The sequence below is a fragment of the Amblyomma maculatum genome, chromosome 1 (genome assembly GCF_055883805.1).
Source record: "Amblyomma maculatum isolate TAMU_Amacu chromosome 1, ASM5588380v1, whole genome shotgun sequence".
Lineage (NCBI taxonomy): Eukaryota > Metazoa > Arthropoda > Arachnida > Ixodida > Ixodidae > Amblyomma > Amblyomma maculatum.
This window is the reverse complement of record NC_139344.1, coordinates 97,717,175-97,738,178: the sequence shown is the minus strand read 5'-3', so window position 1 is coordinate 97,738,178 and position 21,004 is coordinate 97,717,175. Positions and strand designations below refer to the sequence as shown.

The following is a 21,004-nucleotide window of genomic DNA, read 5'->3' as shown; positions in this document are numbered from 1 at the left end:
TCTGGAGGCATGACCGGCATGCTACAGCCGCTGGACGTCTCCATAAACTGCCCTTTTAAGTGTGGATTTCGCCGTGCGTACAGTGAGTGGACGGCAACAGCCCTCCACCAGAAGACGAAACGGGCATCACTTGTGGCCGTTTGCCACTGGACACTCGAAGCGTGGGCCACGGTTTTGTTCGAGACTGTGGAAAAAAGTTTCAAGGTGACAGGGATATCAAACAGGCTGGACGGTACGGAGGATGACCTCATCTGGGACAAGGACGAGCCTGAAGTCCTGATGAGTTCGGAGGAGGAGGAGGACGACGACGGGGAGTGATGTTTTGGACACGGGACGAGCCTGAAATCTCGACGAGTTTAACGGAGGAGGACGAGGAGTTTTTTGACAATAATAAAGGCAGGTACCACCGCAAATAATTTTTTTCGCTGTCTTTTTTTTCTCATGTAATCGCCGCACCCCCTGATTTTCACCCCAATCTCGGAAAAAAAAGTGCGGCCATTACACGCGTATATACGGTACTACTGGAAAATCCTCCTCTTACAGAGCAAAAAATTTGATTGTGGTTTGCCTTGAAGGTTATGGAAATGAAGCCCCATAAGAGCCCTTAGAAAGTGAAAAATAATGTAAAAACTTGCGTATAATACCGACCCGCATATAATACGAGGTGCAATATCAGAATAGCAAAAAAAGTTTTCATCCCCATAAAACGCGAGCGAGGAAAGATCAGCAGAAGTTTTTATTAGCACTACAGTTCGCAGTTGCCCAGCAAATCGTACACGCTTCGCGCTTTCCCGTCCAAAGCAATCCTGCAACAGGCGTTACGAATAATGCCACGAACCTTCATGTGCTACTACTGTATCACTCCCCTTCTCGCACCGACATGCGTGATCGGAGAATTTCACACACCGTGATGAGAAGAACACCTCCCGTTCACCCCACCAATTGCTCCTCTGGCTGTTCTAAAACCGGCAGGTCGCTTCCAGCTCGGACGCTGGATGGCAGCGCACAAGCAGCCAGCCATCATGCGCTGTATTGACGCCTGTTCACGTCTAGCACCACGCGCAGGCGCACTGCATGTGCGCCCCGGAAATGTTCTCAGAATAGGAGTTCTCGTGATCGTCATCATCCGGTGAGTGTATCATCTGCCGAGAGTCCCTTTCTAGACAGCTTTCTGTATAAAATCTTTTTCGGTACCTCTAAATACGTTCGGCCTCCCGCATTTTTTAAAAGAGCGACCGACACACTCCTTGGCAATGCTGGTCATGCGTCTGTGATTCAGCTCTAGAGCACGGCACCATAGTTGGAGAGGCCAATGAGAGACCCGTGCGAGCCCGTGCGAGGTGTGCACGGCCTGCTTCTGGTCAAGTGTGCGTCGCGGGCACAGTGGTCACGAGGATTACGAGGCCAGCGTGGTGAAACCGAAACCATCGAAACAGTCAGCCGACGCCATCGCTAGATAGCGCCTCCTTTCGCTGGAAGCCTGATGCTGATAGTACTAATAACGAGGCCGGAACTGCAAATTTAAGATGAAATTTTTTCAGATCCGCATAAAATATGAGACGGAAATCTGATATCATAAAATTAGAAAAAAAATTCGTACTACACGCAGGGTTTTATGGTAACCTCAGTCGAAAATCTGTTGAACATGCCGTTCCAATATTTTGACAGTGCATTACATTTGCCAACCATCAGCAGTATGAATTCCAAATAGCACTTTTTTTTTTTTTTTTTGCTGCGCAGCAGCCTGCCATTACACTCTCACTAGAAAGGTGAAGTGCATTTGCTGAAAGTGCACTTGCCTGCCTGAAACAAAAGCCATTACGAAATGCTAAATAGTTAACTACGAAGATAATGTGTACCTTTTCCTTGGAGATGCCTCCAGAACACCAGGTTCACCAGCCAGAAGGTCCTTTGCTTCACTAGAGCTGTTGGAGTTGTCCTCCGAGGAACGCTTCAGCCGTGGTGGCAGCGGTGGCGGCGAGTCTCCACCCCCAGAAGGAAGCCGCCTGTGGCCTTCTCCATTCTCACTGCCATCCTTTCCACCCACAGTGTCCTCATCATCTCCTTCATCCTCATCATCTGAGGAGTCAGTTGCTTCAGATTCTGAGCTTTCCTCAGTGATGCCATTGCGCTCAGGGCTTCGGTTGAGCACGCGCTCATCACTTGTGAGATGGTCATCCTTCTGAAAGTTAAAATGCCCTCCATTAAATTGTCGCAGTCTTGGCAATGGGCCCAATGCAATGCTAACCTGCTGGGAGCAGCATAGGGCTCGAGCGCCTTCCAGGATGGCCAAGTAGGAGAAGCGCAGCTGGTCTGGTGTCTGAATCAGACCCATGCGGAACTTGCGCATCTCCAGCAGCACTTCCTGCACGTCCACCCGGTCCAGGCGGCCCCCATTGGCTTCAATCTGGAAGGATAAGACAACATTATGGCCTCTCCCTTCCACAGTACTTATATGGTTGCTTCTATAATTTCTTCCCCTTCATCAGCTGCAATCATCTGATAAGCTCAACCGGACTTAATGATACAATTTCATCAGGTTCTTCTTTTACTGTGCACAGCCTCAACAAACATTTTTGGCACAATGAGTGACCTCAGTTACTTGCAGGGAGCCATCAGCACTAACAAGTCCAAAATTTTTAAACAAGGCAAGACATTCCAGAGAAACAAACAAAGTAATTTGTGTCCAAGGTAAGAAGAACCAATTAGACAAATTTTCAAATAGTATTGCCTTTAAAAGTACTACAGCAGAGAAAGAAACATTCATTGCCGTCCAAACTACCGTATATTGCCGCGTCAACCTTTTTTTTTAAAATGTCCTTCCAAAAGTTGAGGAGTCGACTTATAATAGGAGTCGACATATATGTAGAGTCTTAAAAGTCGGCTTATATGCGGGGTCAAAAGTAATTTCGACCGAGTCGCGAATAATATCATGCCCCGTGCACTCGTAATTTCATAAAAGTTGTCAGACACAATACAAAAGTAGATCTGCTTAAAAAAAAAACGAATTTAATTGAGATATGCACCAAAGGTTTGCTTTAATACGATAGCAACTTGTTATTGACAAACTGTGGGCGTTCCAAGAAAAAAACGAACAAAGTCAGGCAGGCTGGCAATGTTTGGTACAAATGGGGCAGCGCCAAATCCAATCCAATCCAAAACGACCACACGTGACCAGTCACATGAGACGAGAAGCATTTTCGCTTGTTGTGCAACGTTGCGCGCCTTTCGCCATTTCTTCTCGTCACACCGCCTGGACTCTAGCCGATGTGACAGCTAACAGCGGTGTATGTGATTTGTGTCACTCGACGGACGCCTTGCAAGATGCCGCCGCAACCTCGGCAACAGTAAGCGCTGCTTTCAAGCGGCAAGTCATCCTCTACGCCGAGTCGGAAAACAATGTTGAAGCAGGGCGGAAGTTCGACGTCTCAGAAAAGTGCGTGAGAGGCTGGAGAAAACAAAGAAGTCAGCTTTTTGCATGTGCTGCTACACGCCGTTCCTTTCGCGGGCCAAAGTCCAGACAATACCTTGCCGTTGAGGAGGCGGTCCGAGATTGGATTCACGACCAGAGAAGCAAGAGCCTGAGTGTTTGCTACAATGACATTGAAACAAAGGCACGCACTGTCGCGGAGGAGATGTGCATCCCGCGTACCGAGTTTAAAGCGTCTAAGAAGTGGGTGACGAATTTCATGAAGAGGAACGGCCTAAGCCTGAGGCGACGAACGACAGTATGACAACAGTTGCCGGAAGCCTACGAAGAAAAACGAAGCGCCTTTCTGCGCTACTTGAATGACCTGCAGGCAACACATTCATTCCTGCTTGGTCAAATAGGCAACGGTGACCAGACTCCAGTCTGGTTTGATATGCCTAGCAATAGGACCATGTCTGCAAAAGGGGAGCGCCAGGTCCGCCTGCTGACAACAGGCAACACGCATAACTGTTTCACGGTCATGTTATGCTGTACGGCAGATGGGCACAAGTTACTGCCATTTCTTCTGTTCAAGAGGAAAACGATCCTGACGAAGGAAAATTTCCCGCCAAAAGTCATCTTGCGGGTGAATGTTCAATGATGAAATGGTCCTCGAATGGTTTCATCTCGTGAGGTGCAGGCGTCCAGGGGCACTGCTGAAGCCCCGCAGCATGCGCATCCTGGACTCTTTCTGCGGCCACATAAAAGAGTGTGAAAAAAGAGGCAGCGGACGCGGGATGCGACCTGGTCATCATTCCGGGCGGATTGACACCTATTCTTCAGCCACTGGAAGTGGCGCTGAACAAGCCATTCAAAGACCGCATCAGTACATTCTACGAGTGGCTCCAGCAAGAAAACCCAAAGACACCAACAGGGAAGCTGAAGCGAGCTTCTTTGGGCGAAGTGGCTCAATGGACCAACGATGCCTAGTATGGACTACCAACAGACAAGGTCTCTGCAGCGTTCTCCATGCGCGGCATCTCGGCACCGCTTTCGATGACCAGCGGCAGCAGCGGCTCATAAGATGATGATCGCGACTGTGTCCTCACAAGCGACGACAAATGTCTCGTGAACGAATAAACGTTTCTTTATGACTCGGCCTTCTGAAATACTTTTTGGGCGAGCTAGAACAGCAGGGTGCGGCAGCGTCGACCCAAAGGGGGTCGCGAGTTGGGGGGTGGACTTATAATCGGCAATATACAGTATTCACCATTCCAATCCAGTTAGAACCAACATTTACAGATATAATCGGCAATATACAGTATTCACCATTCCAATCCAGTTAGAACCAACATTTACAGATATACTTCAGTTTCGAAACTCCCCCGCCGGAACCGGGCGCGACTTGCTCCTGGGGAGTGTGAGGGCGCTGCAGTTGACGCTTGCGCTGTGTGTGTGAGTGGCTGTGTGTTTCCTGTTGCCACGGGTTTTTCGCGCAATTCAGCTCTCCAAGCTTTGTTTCCATTTTCTTGCCTGTGGACATACAAATACTTTGTGACTTTCACTAGATTAGGTCAGCCGTTTTCCTACGAAGGCGCAGACTTTCAAGGCCGGCTGCCGAGTGTCTATCGTTTCTTGGCACCAAGAGCTCCATCGTCCTCTTTTGCCTTTCAGCTCAAATGCGTTGAAATTAAGCCAGCATGCTAACATGCTTTGTTCTTGGTTGTACGAGTGGATATCGAAGTAACCCCGAAAAGAGGCACTGATCTGCTCTCCCATCGGACCCACAGCTTCTTAAGAGGTGGGCTAGAGCCCCGACAAGCTACTTGACAAAACATGCAAAATGTGTGATATTCATTTCTAGCTGTCGGACATATCCAAAACCTACCAAGCATGTCAACAACGCTAAGGTTGTAGACATAGAGCGAGATTTATGGGCACTGAAGAAAAGTGCCATTTTAAAGTTGCTTCCTAATTTGCCCAGTTATCTGTCTTCAACATTCAAAAGGCGGCGTTCACCTAAGAGATGTACAACTGCTCAACGTGCGATGCCTGTGGCTTGTGAGTCCTCTTACGAAGATCCACAAGAGCTTCCAAATGAATTGGATAGTACAGACATTGCCAACATAATCGAGAATGGTGCGTCGCTACGACTGCCTCAAAAATGGCAATTCTCAGTTATGGAAGAGGAGCCTGGAAACCCTCAACAAGCAGTTTTTTACGAAGCAGGCATCAAGACAGGCGTGTTTGTCGTCCTGAAAAGTGTTGTGATAAGAAATGATCTTACCTAACTAATTTCTGGGAATGGAAAACTGCTACAAAGCTCTCTTGTCGATGTGCAGATTCACATGCTAAAAGACGTGAAAGCGAGAATACAAATTGTGCACAACATGAAATTTTGCCTAGGATGTGCCCAAAGTGATGTCAGTGGTTCGAACTGGAACTGTGTTTCACACAGATTGTCCAGTTCTGACAGATGCTGACAGAGGAGCATGTGCCATGTGTGTCAGCATGAAAAAGGTCTTAAAGAGAAAGGCTGCATCAAAACAGCCCAGGAAGAAAGTGTCTGTAGAAGCCAGTGTGCTTAGGAAGCGTCTAATTCGCACTACTGCTGCACGAGAATGCAAAAAAGCAGAAGTAAGTCGGCTGAGTGTTAAGCTAAAAAATGCTTTCCAGACTGCTTTAGAAGATGTGAAGAATTTGCCTGGGCCTCAGAAGATGGCCATTCGTGCCGGTCATGCAGCAAGCAGCTAAAACAGAGTGGCTCATGGTGTGCCTGCTCCTGAGACTAACAAGCCCAAAATGTTACAGGACTGACACGAAGATCCTCCCCCTTCCCACCACTAACCGCCTCGTACTGCCGCTCAGGGGCTTGCCATGCGAGTATGCATGAATAGATTTGCACTGGAAAGTCAAGCTGCAAATGAATGGAAAGCCAGAGCATCATACATACGACTTAATTATCATCGATGAAATAAAGTTGAGGGAAACGACAAAATTCGACAGAGCTTCTTGAAATTTGATGGCTTCGTCAACTATGGGGGCATTTCGAATAAAGACTAACTTGCTCACAGACTATGCATTTAGTGATGTTTAACCCTATGTTTCAGCCTTGGATTCCTCCAGTAGCTACATCTGCCATGAAAAGAGCCGTGCCAGAATGATGGTTGGTTGGTTTGTGGGGTTTAACGCCCCAAAGCGACTCAGGCTATGAGAGACACCATAGTGGAGAACTCCAGAAATTTCGACCACCCCAGGTGGTCGAAATTTCCAAAGCCCTCCACTACGGTGTCCAGAATGAATTTTAGCCAAGATAGTGTTGAGTTCAGTTATACAGCTCTCTCAGTAAGGTGCCAACCTGTCGGCAGCTATCAGTGATGGTGCAGGAAGCAATAAATCTATATGGACACATCTTGGAATAAGCAGCAAATTGAAAAAAGCCAAGTGCAAGATAGAACATCCTTGCCGTCCAGATGCATCATTTCACTTCATATGTGATGTTCCTCGCATAATGAAGTGCATTAGGAATCGTCTGATAAAAAACAAGTGTGCTCAGGTATGTTATTCACAACAAATTTTTCCGCTCAGCATCTCGATGTTTTCTTACAAGTGTACTGTGCTGCCATACCCTGTTTTCTAGCACACTATGCAACAATTTCATTTCAGATAGGAGGCTGTGAAGTAAATTATGAGCGCTATGTGCCACTGTTTGAGGCTGAAAAGAAGGCCCTCATAAAAACAGTCCCAAAACAGACTGCATACCATGCGAACGCCCAAGCTCTTCAGAAGATGAACATTCGCCTAGCCACTCAGCTACAGAGTTCTGAACAGCACTTTTAAAACTTTACTGTAGGCAGACTAAATTCTTGCTAAGCAAAACTTTATCATATTAAAATTGGCCACACACACGTGGGTCATTTACAGACTTCTCTACCGCTTGCCTATCTTCTTTGGCAAATGTTGCAAATGTGACCTTTGTTCCATGTTATTGACTTTGCATCAAAACTCTGCTGAAAACAGTGTTCATTTGGTTACTTTTGCGGAGTTATCAGGCTGGACAACACCATGAAAGATACTCCATTGTTTTCAGCTTGATTTATCGGTCTTAAATACAGTTGTTTCGTTGAGTTGACATTTTTTTTTGTTTGATTTCTTTTCAGCCGAAGTATTGCTACTGGCCTCAAGGTGTATCAGGAACTGAGTTCCTGGCTTCAGTGACAGTGCCGGAACAGAGACCTTTACAAAACTTTTGAATGACATTTTTGACGTCCAGACTGCTAAAGTTACTGCAGCTGGAATCAGACGCGACTCTCCCAAGATTAAGGTAAGATCTCAGTCTCTTTGTGCACTTGTCAAGACTTCGCCAACTAGCAAATCAAAGTGAAGTGAACTGCAAAAAAAAAAATGCTTTTTTATTATTTTTTTAATGCAGTGCAAGTATATTATTGCCAGTTTTCTCATAAACCTTTTTGGCCATGTTGTTCTGTATGCTTCCAGGTCTTGGAAAACTTCCTGAAAATGATGAATGACTCAGAATTGATCCCACATTTCAAACCTTTTGCATCCTACCACACCATGGAGTCTTATGGTGTCCCGTTAAGTCAGTCCTATCCTTAACTGAGTTTCTGCTCGGCCGTGGTGTCAGCTGTTCTGACGGCAAGCTTGAACCAAGATTTACTTGAGGTAATTGTGCTATTTACTGCATTCTTTCTGAGCAGTGTTCTCTTTTAGGTGCTCATGTACATTAGTTCAATGGAGCACGTCGCAGTGCCGTGAATATGTCCAAATAATCAAGCATGTCCTTAATAATTATCAGTCAGCAACAATTTGTTTTTTTTTTTAGTTTGTCGTTTTCTTTTTAGTTTTAGAGTCCAGGTATAGCAAAATAGAAAATAGAGAAGTCATTTTCAATTCCCGTCGACTTTGTTATAACCTGGCTAGACTGCATTTCACAGCTGCACATCTCTGCAGAGCAGAATGCGCCATTCATTATAGGTGGGCCCTGGCAGGCTAGACCTATGGTACCCACGTGTGAAGGTCATCAAGATGGCTGACTGCGAGCCCAGGTGCTTCTAACATGCTCACTGCCACACGTCACGACCGACAGCAGACCTGAGGAGGGTGGTGAACTACATGAGTCATGTCGCACATATGAAACGTATACGTAGGAGGTGTATATGTAAGAGGTTAGTGCCTAGCAGAGTGCTTACAAACGTTGATTACCTGTGTGCATATGCTATTTGTCACACAGTATACGCTAGGCTTCCACATTGTGCAACATTGGGCTTCTAGCATGCCTTAACCCTTTGAGGGTCGATTTTCTTTTTTTTAAACTTTCCCAGATGGTCAACTTACTTTCCGTTCGCACACACACTAACGCAACAACTGCTTCGTGCTTCACACAGCACCAGCTCCAAACAGAAGACGACCCCACAAAACGCACGCTGCCTGTCCGCAACAACACCCGCAGGCCCACAGTGAGAGATCACGGGCGAGCAGCACGACTGCACGAGCAGTATGATGGTGATGGTTACCGCGATAGGGCTGGCGACAATACTACTCAGCAATGCGTTCACGTCAGCGTAGCCGAGGCTTCCTGGGCTGCCTACTGACATGGACATCGCCGCACTTGTCAGAACATGGCCAAAATGGCCGCAATGTCGTATAGCCGGCAGTCCGCACGTGATAATGCTCTCCAGAAAGGCAGAAAAAGTTTCACGTCGCAGCACAGTCAGCAAAACTGACGGCAGGTACGCATTAAGCAGTAGGCACTTCGTGAGCCACTACGTCTAAGCAGTCAGCCAATACATGGGATTCATTGGTAGCTAAGGCGGGGAATTCTCACAAGTATGTTTTAGCCGCAACTACTTGGTGCGCAGGTACATATTAACGAGGTTTTACTTTACGTACATTTTGTGACACTGTAGGGAACACGTCTTAAACCACACCAAAGGAAGGCACTGCGTGCCTACAGCACCCTGTGTAGTTGTCACCCAGCTTAAGCGAGTGGTTAGTTGTAGGTGTAAACGTTCAGCTCCATGGAACTACAGTACAACCTCGTTAATTCGAAGTCATCAGGACCGCGAGAAATCTTCGAATTAAGCGGGTTTTCGAATTAACCGAACACACCAAGAAATAAGACTTAGGCAAAAAAATTCGTTGCACGAATGTGTTACCTTTATTCGGCATATTTTGAATTACTACTGAAAGTAATCAGAGATGCTGGTTTGCCGCGTCCGATAGTTTGCGGCTCCTAAGGTCATGCTCTCGAGTTGGTCAAATAGACGAAACATCTCTGAACTTCCACCGCGGCACTCAACAAAACTGCGGATAACGTTCAGCGATCCGATAACTTCACCAAGAGCAGGTGCTTGGGGAGGCTCGTCAGTGTCGTCGTCGCTATCGTCGCTGTCATCGCGCATGTTCGTACCAGCAGTGATCTCACTCTCCAAGTCAGAGTAGCCAGTCTGCTCTTCGCTCTCAATGTTGATATACTCGGCGAAGCCGACTGCGTTGGACTCATCCTGTGCGCAGAGCGCATTGATGCGGTCGCAATACTCTGCTCCTTCTTCGTCAAGAGTAGTAGTACATGAGTGGTCTGCATCGGCATCAACAGTGCTTTCACTGGAAAAACCAGCGTGTTCAAAACACCGCCTGATCAATGTGGGCTCCACTTGTTTCCAAGCGTACACCATGAGGCATATGGCTCCGAGGAGGTCTATGGAGTACTCCTTGCCATTGTCGTAGCAAAGGAGCATGCGCTTGAGCAGGTGGTACCGATAAATCTTGATACGTGGGAGCCCGCACTCGTGACCGCTTCGAAGAATAGGTCTTGCCGTAAGCCTCTAGTATTTTTTACTTGTTGCTCAATATTGTGGACAACATCGAGAGGGGCACGCCATGCCTTTTGGCCAACTCGGTCTTCGAACAAGCGCTCTTGCCTGCTTCCTGGATCAAGCAGAACTTCTGCTGCAGCGTTAAAGTCTTGTACTTTGGCATTTCTGCACTACTACGGTCACAAAGCTAGCACTTCTGCACAGTCCCGCCCAAAAAAACGGCACAGTAGCCGACCCCTAACCACAGCGCACAACACAAAGAAATGGCGCAGGCGAGACCGGCGCGGCGGTGGTGGTGGCGTACTTGCACCGTCGGAGGCACGGGGGAAGAGTGGGCGAAGCACACCAAGGGATGAAGTGGGGGCGAGGTCACGTGATAAAAACCGGTATGCCCGCCGTGTTGCAGTGAAGCACGTCTTCTCCTCTGCAGGCGCGTGTTTCGGCGGTGCGCGAGGCGCACTGTGGACCGATTTTTGTGCAGAGAGTGCTCCGGCTGGGGCGCTTCGCCTATAAATCATCACCATTACTATGTGGCTTTGCCTCGCGGCTCCGTAGGGCCGTCGTTTCGCCGGGTTTGCGGCGAAACATGGATCAGGCATTGCCGCATAGCAGTCCAAGTTTTCGAATTAACCGGGCTGGCGCAGGCCGCCTGTTCGAATTATCCGGCCAAATTTACATTGGAAAATACGGGACCGCAGAAAACCTTCGAATTATCCGGGATTTCGAATTAACCGGGTTCGAATTATCGAGGTATCACTGTGCTTGGTGTTGCCTAAAATGTCTGTCATCAATGCGTTGAGTGGGTCCCCTCCAAGTGAGCGACCACAAAAGAAAGCCGCTGCCTCGTCATTTATGCACTCCCCAACCGGCACCAAGAGCACTCAGCGCTGTGTATAAGCACATAAATGGTTCTCCACGAGACTGCCAATGACTGTAATTTACTCTTTATTACAACAACTCAATGCCAATCTATATAAACTTGGGCACTGGTTTTAACAAAGGGCTAAAAAAATTAACTTCTCAAACACAGCATCAACGACTATCCCAACAAAGAAATGTCTTTTACAAAGTTGGTAATCAGTGCCTAAATTCAGTCGCATCCATTAAATATCCAGGGGCCGAATTACAGACCGCTCTATAATTGAGAGCGCTCTAAAATGCCCGCTCCTATTGGTCGCCGTCGCCATCTTAAAAAAATGCATTTCAGGATGTTGCAATTGCGTCGCGGAGGCAAAAAAACAGATGACATCACGAACCTAATTATGCCCGTGGTTTTTGACTATTTTTATAGAGCACGATGAGGCAGTCTAAATCGTTTTAGAGCGAAAATGGCGGCGGTGTCCGTGGTGGAGTGGTGGCTGCGGTGCATGAAGCAGCAAAGCCAGCTCGAGCAACCATGAAGGACGGTGTGCGAGAATGCGTTCTACTTGTGCGACAAGTTGTTCCGACGCCTATTTCGACTTAAAAATGCGAAACAGAGATGGTCGTGCGACGAATTTGCCGATGAAGTGTGATGAAGCTCGAGGTCGAACGCTCTGTCGGTGCGGCAGTGTCATGCGCGCTCCGATCATTTTTTTTTTTTTTTTTTTTGCCTCCGGAGGATTTTGAGTCACAGATCGTCGGCCTCTCATAACCTACAGGAACAAGTGTGTGCGTCTAATGGCTGAACTCATCTGCAAAGTTGGCTCAGTGAAGGGTGGGTGTGCTTCGCAGTGCACCCAAATCAAAATGCGGCAGCGAAGGTGACACAGTACAAAACGAATGAAAACGAGCGAGGTTGGTAGTGGTACGCTCCACTGAATTGCCTTTTCCTGTGCTTGTTCTAACCGACGCATTTGTGTGTGAGACTTTCGTGTGGCCATAAAAGTTTATTTTGCCCAACAGAGCGTGCTCCGTGGTCGATCTTTCTTTTGTTTCTGCTTCCTAAATAAAAATAAAGAGAACCCCATTACACTGCTTTCGATCAGATTTCTCCGCGCCTTTAGAACCACCACACAGTACCTTGACTTTGGACGATGCGCAAAAATCAGGAACTAGCCGTAGAATCAGCTGTTTTACTGAGGGGCACCATCTATACGGTTTGTTTACCTCTGCCAGCGCACCCTCATGGTGACAGAAGTTACCCATGAGACCATTCAATTGCAAAACTGTAGCTGCTTCTCGATTTTTTTTTGATGATGTTAAACTTAAAATGCGGCTTGTTGAAAAATTAAAGCATTAAATAATTTATTCACCTGCTATATTTATGAAAAAGTTAGCAAACAGCTCCTTGACGTGCGAATAAACCTTTTGCCGTGAAAATAAGCGGCCCGTTACGGCACCCTGGCAATTATTGGTTAATTCCGTGTTTCGTCACGCGTTGATGCCTCGCCAAGGCGTCATTGTGTCGTCATTTTGACGTCACGCTCCAGAACTTTCTCTTAGAGAGAGTCCCGTAATTCGGCCCCAGATCCAATAATGACTGCCAATTTTAAGTGGGGTTTTCATATCAATGACATATGCACGAAATCATTCAGGAATTCATGCAACTCGAACTAAAAATTGAAGTGTCTCAGATATTTCTTAAGAGGAAAATGGCAAAAGCCTACCCTTCCTCTCCCATCATATGCCTCTCATTGTTTGAATCTTATCAGCATCGCTGCAGCGCTACATATAAATGTAATTGGTTTACAGGAAAGGAAAGGCACAGTATCTATCACACTTTCTCCGGCAAGTGCGAGTTTGGACAGTACACCATCGCTCGTCGCGTGGCGTTCCTTGGCGTGCGTTCAAGTGCAGGAGTGCAGATGGCAGGAATGCTAGACACAAACACATCTCGCATATCTCGCGGATTTTGACAGATCTCCCGCACAGATCTCATGCACAACTATTGCGCATGAGATTTCGTTCCATGAGCCTAGAAAGGCTTTCACCTTAAAAATTAAGAGACCCCATCTAATGTAAAACTCAAAGCAAATTGCACTATGGTTCGACCAGTCCTAAAGTACACCTCCGGTGCTGAATCCATACCATGCCGAAAATATCAAGCAACTGGAGCGCATTCAAAGGTATGCTGCCAGGTTCATTTCATCAGATTATCGCAAGCGGTCATCCATAACTAATATGTTGATGCAGCACAAGTTGGAGCCGTTCCAGGTGCTTAGACAGATTGCTCGGTTGAAACTTTTGGAGTTAATACACAACAAAATAGGCTTGCCATGTGAATTACACTTGTTTTCTGGGCCGCAACGGTCATCAAGATTGAACCATACGAACATGATTAAGCCAATATTATACCAAGACAAAGCAATTCCAAAATTCTTTTTGTTTGCTTATGCAATCAAGCAGTGGAATCACCTCTCTGCTTTGATTTATGAATGTGCTGATATATTAACATTTTTTACCATTCACTGCGAACTTACCCTGTGTAATGTCCTTTTGGCAGCCCTGCTGGCTGTAGAATTCGAAAATGAATAAATAAAGACTGCACCTTTCCGTTCCTTTAACAGCAAGGACTTAGACAGGGCTTTCGGATTATTCTCGACTCTCCTACACCTTACAACATAAGATGCCTCAAATCTCGCAAACAGTGTCGCTTGCTTCTCGCCTTTAAGGGGGGACGCGACCTTTGAAAACCGAAAAATCGCGAAAAAGTCAATTTTTGGAAGATTATATATTCATTTCTGTAATTATCAATGTCCAACTCGCCGTAGAAATACTCGAAATTAATTATTTAACAAGCGGCGGCAGCCGCGGAGCAGCGAGCAAGCGCCGAAAATTCCCAAACTTCGCGCGCGCACCATTCCTCTCCCGCCGAACTGAGCGCCGCCATCTTGGTCTTGTTTTGTTTGTGAATTCTTGCGCTTTCTTCTGCCACCCTCGGCGGCGGCAACGGCGGCGCGGTTGAGGCGTGGCTTGCTACCGATTGAGAGCCTCGTGGCGGCTTTCAAGTTTCCCGCGCTCGAATTCAAGGCTGCGATTGGGCAAAGCGCGCGCTCCGCGAGAACGCGGGGGATCGGCCGACTACTATTGGCTGCTGCGGCCGCTGACGTGTCAGTCTCCGCCTCCCCGCGTCGTCTGCTACGGCTCTTTGTTTGCTGTCGTTGTTGGCGATCGCCGGATTTACGATCTCTCGTCGTGCCCTCTGAATGGTTTCGTGCAACGTGTTAAACGTTGCGTGGTCGCTCACAATGCCTCGAGGTGCGACACGCATTCAGTGCAGACTTGGCTAGCTTTTTTTTTTTTTTTTTTTTCGTTACGGCGCTTATGCCGCGGAAGATAACCCGGGAAGTCGCTTGTCGCGTTTGGGCCGCTCCTCGTTCCTCTGGCGAGATGCCGCGATAGATAAACCGGGAAACCGCTTGCTGCGTCTGCGCCGCCCAACATGCTAGGGAGAAATGCCGCGGGGGAATCGGGAATGCTGATTGTCGCGGCTTGCAGAGCTCAGGATCGACGGATCTCAGCATGTGGAAAGTGGTCCGCGGCACCAAGGCATTCGCTGTAGCCGATCGGCTAGTCGCACAGATTTCGCTGCAGCCGAGATCGACAAAGCGCCATAGCCCTATGTATATTTTGACGGCCGCACCGGACTTGTTCGTGATAATTGCGAGTGTTCGTCTTAAGTGGGGCGGTCATAAGTGGGCGCGACTGTATCTGAATAAATTTTTGAGGGCAAGGCAAGCCCATGTATTCAAAATATTATGCCTGGAATTTGTCATAATTAATTTGGTTAATCAACATAGGTCTAATTGATAACAAAAAATCCAATTCTATGCTATTTTTCAGCAAGAAAATTTAGAAAAAGGGCTTTGTCTTGCCCTGAGGAACCTATCTAGGAATCAGCATGACAAATTGCACAATGCCAGCGCCTTTCACAATTTCTCCAGGCTTGATATAAAGGACCTACTCGAACCAATTTGATATGCTTCTGTAACTTGAGAACTAGCGTGCACAATTCTATGAAACTTGGTGGTATTTCATTTGTTAATGTCATGAGCGTGTCTTGAAAATTTCATCATGATAACTTGAGAAACAAAAAAGTTATTGTTCTCTCAACCTTTGAGAGCCGTTTTCTCAAAATCAATTTTTTGCACGGTGTGGCTGCTAGGGAAAGTCATAGCTCAAGAACCGCTTATTGGATTTTCATGAGGTTTTTTTTGTTATATACCTAAGTAAAATTCTGAGGGCAAGACAATTCATTTTTTTCAAAATATTCCGTGTGTAATTAGGGGCAGTCAATTATAATATCGTTAAGTCAGGTGTAAATTTGAACACTAAATTTGGGGCTGTACTAAAATTTTTCAGAGAGGAAATTTGGAAAAAGGGAATTGTCTTGCCCTGGGGAAACTATCCAGGAATGACCATAACAAATTTCACACTGCTAGCACATTTTGCAAATTCTCCAGGCCCGCCCCTAGGGACCTATGTAAACTGTCTTGATATAATCCTCTAACTTGAGAACCGATGAGCCCAGCTCCATGAAACTTGGTAGTTCTTCAAATGTGTGTACTATGAGCATACCCTGAAAATTTCATTCAGATACCTCAAGAAATAAAAAAGTTGGTGTTCAAGGGTAGCCTCCCCCCTTAAGTAGAGATTCCACGTACCGATTATGCTTTTTAAATGTCTCAGAGCCTGCCAACATGTGCACTTTGAAAACAAGGTCCGCAGCTCGCTTTTCAGAGCCTGAAGCTGTGCGCAGCGACAACAGTCTATTAGTTAATCATAATTTCTCGCTTTCAAGAGCAGCGATAAAAAGCATGCTTCCAAACAGCTTCTTTGTCAACTGAAGAACCAAAAAATGCGAAAATGAGAAGCCCCACTAGTGAAACGTGCCAACTTTGCACACATCTCTCTGCGACCTGTTCGTGCTCCTCCTAGTAGTACCGCTTCTCTCGGCTCTGTCAGAAACTGAGCGCTGGCGTCGCGGAGAGAACTTCAGATGAGGTTTACTATAACCTGATTACAATACAGCAGAACCCCTTTATAGTAAAGTCACTGGGACCAGCAAAAATATTTACTATATCAGTGTTTTTACTACATCAGTTGTTAGTGATGACATGGTCCTAAGATGCTGTCTGGTAGTTAAATGGGCACTTACTGAACACATCTTGTTTCTTAATGAAAAAAAAGAAAAAAAAAAGCTCATCTCTTAGTGCAATTTTTTTCAGTTATAAAAATTTTTTACATCTTGTGAAAGTGCCTCTTAAGCATGAGGACAACGTGGCTATGCATACAACGAAGTTTGATTTCATGTGAAAACCAAAGCCTTGCATGAACACTGTGTAACTTTTTGCTATTTCTGTCTTCTAAAAGGCAATAAATGATAAATGTGCGTGGCAATCAAGTGCTGCAAGACCACACACGCTGCACCTCCACTTCTTGCCTTCCTCATGCTTCGTGGCGCACAGCACTGTGAATGTTTGCCCATTTCTTCCCCTTCCTTATTCTTTGTTGCACTTTACTACAGACCGCGCTGCCTCCTTTCTGTTTTTAGACAGTTTTACTTTCCTTTTTTTTTTTTCTTTGTACGCGTTGCATGCTTCCCCTCACGGCTTCGAGGCCTCCGTAAAGTAGGCTTCTCCTGAATGCTGCTAAGTCTGGTGGTAAAGCGACCTTAAAAATACAGTGTTATTTTTCTGTTTTCAAATACAAAAAATCTTTGCCTCATATCATTCTAGGTAGTGCGTGGGCGGCAATGTCATAGTGTAGGAGTCATCGCCACGGCTAGGTGCACTTTACTATAACTGATTTTTACCAAAAATGTCTTTACTATACAAGGGAGAAAATGTACGGAAGATGTCTATGGAAGATGAACTGGGACTTCAGTTTAACTTTACTATATAAGAGTTTTTACTATATTCGAGTTTACTACAGCAGGGTTCTACTGTAGTTTATTGCTTATCATAGCATTTGTCTAGATTTCTTTCTGTGGTAGAAGGGTTGGAAGGGAGGTTGGCAGCTAGTACACGTTGCAATGCCCACTGCATGTTTGTTTTTATCCGAACGCCCCGCTGTCTTTCCAGACCCACCAGGATAGTATTTGAGGAGAAAAGGGTGCGAGGTTTTTCGGTGTCTGTAGAGTAGCCTGTGCCGTCCCCTCCAGCACATGTGAACCCCCGTCCGCTAGCTCAGGTGCAGTAAAGCTCTGTAATGGGTTACATTCCATTAATTTAATCGAGAATTTTGTCCTATCAAATACCTCCAAGAGCCATCAAACAAAGATTGTGTCGTTTTTCTTTTTAAAATAAACCTGCTTGCGCACAGGGCCAGCATGCTTAATTTTGGTCTCCAACACAGAACAAAAAGTCAGATTTCACATGTTTATACTAAACTCCGAATGAAAAAATTGTGCATTTTCACACCTTTGCGTTGTTCGTCCTACAGCAAACTGCACTTGGCTTTTTCAGAAGATTTATTTGAAGGAATTTGTGCACACATTTTTAATATGAATATTTGGGACATAGCGAACAAATTTTCACTCAAAATCTGGCTTCGTTAAGTGAGGTACAACTATTGTATACTGCTTCCTTCACGGGATCCAGAAAGTGCTGGCAAAGCTATTAATGCTCACCAATACAAGACAGGAGTCCACAAGGCAGAAGGTCCCTGAGCGGCCAATACCGGCACTGCAATGCACTACAGGTGGGCCCACATCAGTATCCAGAGCGCCAGACTCGCGCACGGCTTGCAGAAAGGCCAAGAATGCAGCTGGAGATTCTGGCACCCCAAAATCAGGCCACGTCGTATAATGCAGGTGCAGCACCACACGCTTCTGGCCACTCTGCACGAATAAGGACATCATTCAAGTTGATACAGTCAATTTCAATCCACCACATTTTTGACACCTTTAGGACCTGTTCCAAAAGAAGAAATTATATTGCACAGCAGTGGACCATAATACCACTACTGCAATGGTAACATGCCCACACTTTGCCCAACTGACTGCTGAGCTGTGGAACCTGGACTTTACATCATCGAGACAAAAAGCGTACTTAATGCCTTCATCCTTACTACATCCCGGTCTTCTGCACTGTGTAATGCCCGTGCCCCACGGGTAAAAGAAATGATAGTACTAAGTGCTTAATGACTTCATTTGTGGCAAATGCATGGTACACCAGTTCTGAAAAGAACACCAAATGCACAAGAGAAACTTGCAAACTGCCTTAAAGGACTTGAAATAATTGATAAAAAGTCCATTATCAGCTTCCCTTATAACCAAGTCACTCGTTCCCAAGCATTGTTGCAACAAGCACTAAAAAGATAATTTAATTCAGCTACAAAGAGCCTTTAAATGCTCTCTCATAATCGATACCTATCACTAGCCTGATAGTTAATGATGCATGTGCGTTCAAACAGAACTGAACGAGAGTTGAGGGGGAACCTCAGTCCACTAGCCAACGTTTCAACAAATGGTCTCATTAATCTGGACAGTGTGGTCACCACTGGCAGGGTTGAAGCAAAAGCCATTATAAACCCCGCCAGTCATGATGACTCTGCCCAGACAAAGACAAGTCCACTTGTCGAAATGCTGGCTAGCATAAGGCTCCCCACCAACCCTTCGGTTTATCACATTGTGCTTCCATGGTAGCGGCAGAAGCACCATTTCTGCCACCGAGGAGCTGCACAGATTTTCCTGAACCCGCACAACACCTGAACTTTTTGAAATGAATGGCTGAGGGTGCCATGTTGTACCCCTTAAACGAATAATGCTGAGCAGTACCGAGATAGCCAGTTCATATAATGCAGGTGAATCTAATGGACATTTCAGCTCACACTGTAAATGCTAATTTGGCATATACACAAAACAAACTGTTTTCTAACAAGCAGCAGATGTCAATACCAACAGCATCAGCTCCTGGAACAGTCTCGCAACATGGCTGTGGGCTAGGGAGGACGATGACAGATATTGATCAGCATGGAAAGTGAGGTATCATGCTGTTGTAATATTACAAGGTTATCGGCAGACTACTGCCTAACTACTACGCTATCACACCTGTCACACGACTACCTGTCAAAAGCTACAGAGTCTAGAGCCCTGGAGATTCTCAACTGTAACTGAACTCAAAAGAGTTGTGCCACTGCTACACAGCAAGATCTATCATCATCAAAACTCCATTACCTCACATAGAGGTGTTGTGGAGCAGCTGTCTCCCCCCAAAATTTTGCAGGCATGCAAGGCCTGGTCTGATTTCATTCCTCAGCATGCTACTACATGTGCTCCGCATCTGAGTGTGCCCGCTGATGCCACTCAAAAGCCTCTGAGAGCTCTATACAGTTTCGAGACACTCTATTAGCCCCGAGAGCGAACACTGGCACCGCTGCGATCGCCGCAGTCTGACGTCACGGCAAGGACTCCGCCAGCCGGGCTGCTGCTCCTCCCGGCCGATGCCGGCTCCTTTCGAAATTCGTTCGTTTTCGCTCGCGAATAATCATGGTGACTTATTGCTCAGTGCGCAGTGAAAATCACGGAAGAAATCCGGTGTAAGCTTCCACTTTACCCAGAGTTGTTCAAAATGAAGGAGGTTAGATTGATAAAGTTAAGAATGGGGAAGCAACCGTCGGCATTGCCACTAGTGGTGCAGTAAGCATTTCAAAAAGGAAGACTGTGTAGCCGGTGTACAAGATACTAGGTGAGCCGTACGTGTAGCGACGCATTTACGGGCTGTTTGTCAACTAGTCTTTTTTTTTTTTAATTATCAGTGTACAAGAACAAAACTATTGCCAGACGCTGTTCCATCCGTCAACATTCCCGTGTGTCCTAGCGATGCAAGGCGATCGCTCCCGGGATCGACGAAGCGGCGGCGTAAGTAAATCAGCCATTGCTCAAACTTTTGTTTCCTCGATCTTTGTGTCAGTGAGTGCTCAGTAGCGGAATGTCCAAGCTGAATCAACTGGGACCCTGCTTAAGTTTTCGTTTAAAATGTAACGAATCTCACGGCAGTGGTGTTCTAGTGTTCATTCATGCCGCGAAATTTGACACAGTCCGCACAGCTGTGCTGGTCTTTTTGTTTGAATGCTGATATTTTCCAAATTTTCCAAGACATGGGGCGCAGATTCAATGCAACGCGTTCCTAAAAACATCACTTCAGTAAGGGTTGTGATAGGGAGTTTTTTTTTTTTTTTTTTTTTTTTTTTTTTTTTCCGGGCCCCGTGAAGCCCTGCCTTAGCTACGTCTCAGACTTGTGTGCTATGCAACAAGCGTGGCTTTAAAGTGCACGTGATGTGCAGCTGCTGTGCGCTTTTCTGAGGTAATGCCCAAACTTCGTTAAGGCCTTGTGTCAGTGTTTTTTGAGGTTGTAGCCTGAATCACTCTGATTCCAGGTGAAAGAGGCGTTCCCGCAAAGTCGTACCAGTTCTGCGCACACGCAGAGGCTTTGACAACACACAAGAATGGGGACAGTAGTTAAAATTCGAGCGCCGTTCCCATGGACGATGCTGCACAACTAGAAGAGGAGGTGGAAGTTATAGATTGAGACGGTATGTCTACCTATGGATACGCTATGCGGCCACTATTCCTTTGTGATGATTCACATTGACGTGAATAATTTTTATCAAGCATTCAGGAAAAAAGAAAAACATTTATATATCCCGCATCTTCTTTAGTTCTGACCATGAAACTGAAATACATGAGTAAGCTAGAATCGTGATAAATTATCGGCTTTTGCTTCCTCAGCACTACTGTTGATCAAAACAAACAATTATTACTTTAAACAATCTCTATATTACTGCAGTAAATTCGAGTGGAGAGCTTGTTACAACATAAAAATGAAGTAATGAA

General features: G+C 46.0%; 1 protein-coding gene and 1 pseudogene across 5 annotated transcripts in view; one reads left to right on the top strand and one right to left on the bottom strand.

Moving 5' to 3' along the window:
• LOC146203273 (tyrosine-protein phosphatase non-receptor type 1-like) overlaps nt 1-21,004 on the bottom strand; it is a 144,191-nt gene that overhangs the window by 106,241 nt on the left and 16,946 nt on the right. For all 5 annotated transcript variants that reach the window (XM_084588650.1, XM_084588646.1, XM_084588647.1 and 2 more), the window contains exons 6-8: nt 17,798-18,007; nt 2,249-2,407; nt 1,860-2,182 (exon numbers count right to left, since the gene is read on the bottom strand). In XM_084588650.1, coding sequence (XP_084444776.1) covers nt 1,860-2,182; nt 2,249-2,407; nt 17,798-18,007 — 692 coding nt within the window. The remainder of the gene's footprint in view (nt 1-1,859; nt 2,183-2,248; nt 2,408-17,797; nt 18,008-21,004) is intronic.
• On the top strand, nt 5,110-8,026 carry LOC146203274 (uncharacterized; annotated as a pseudogene).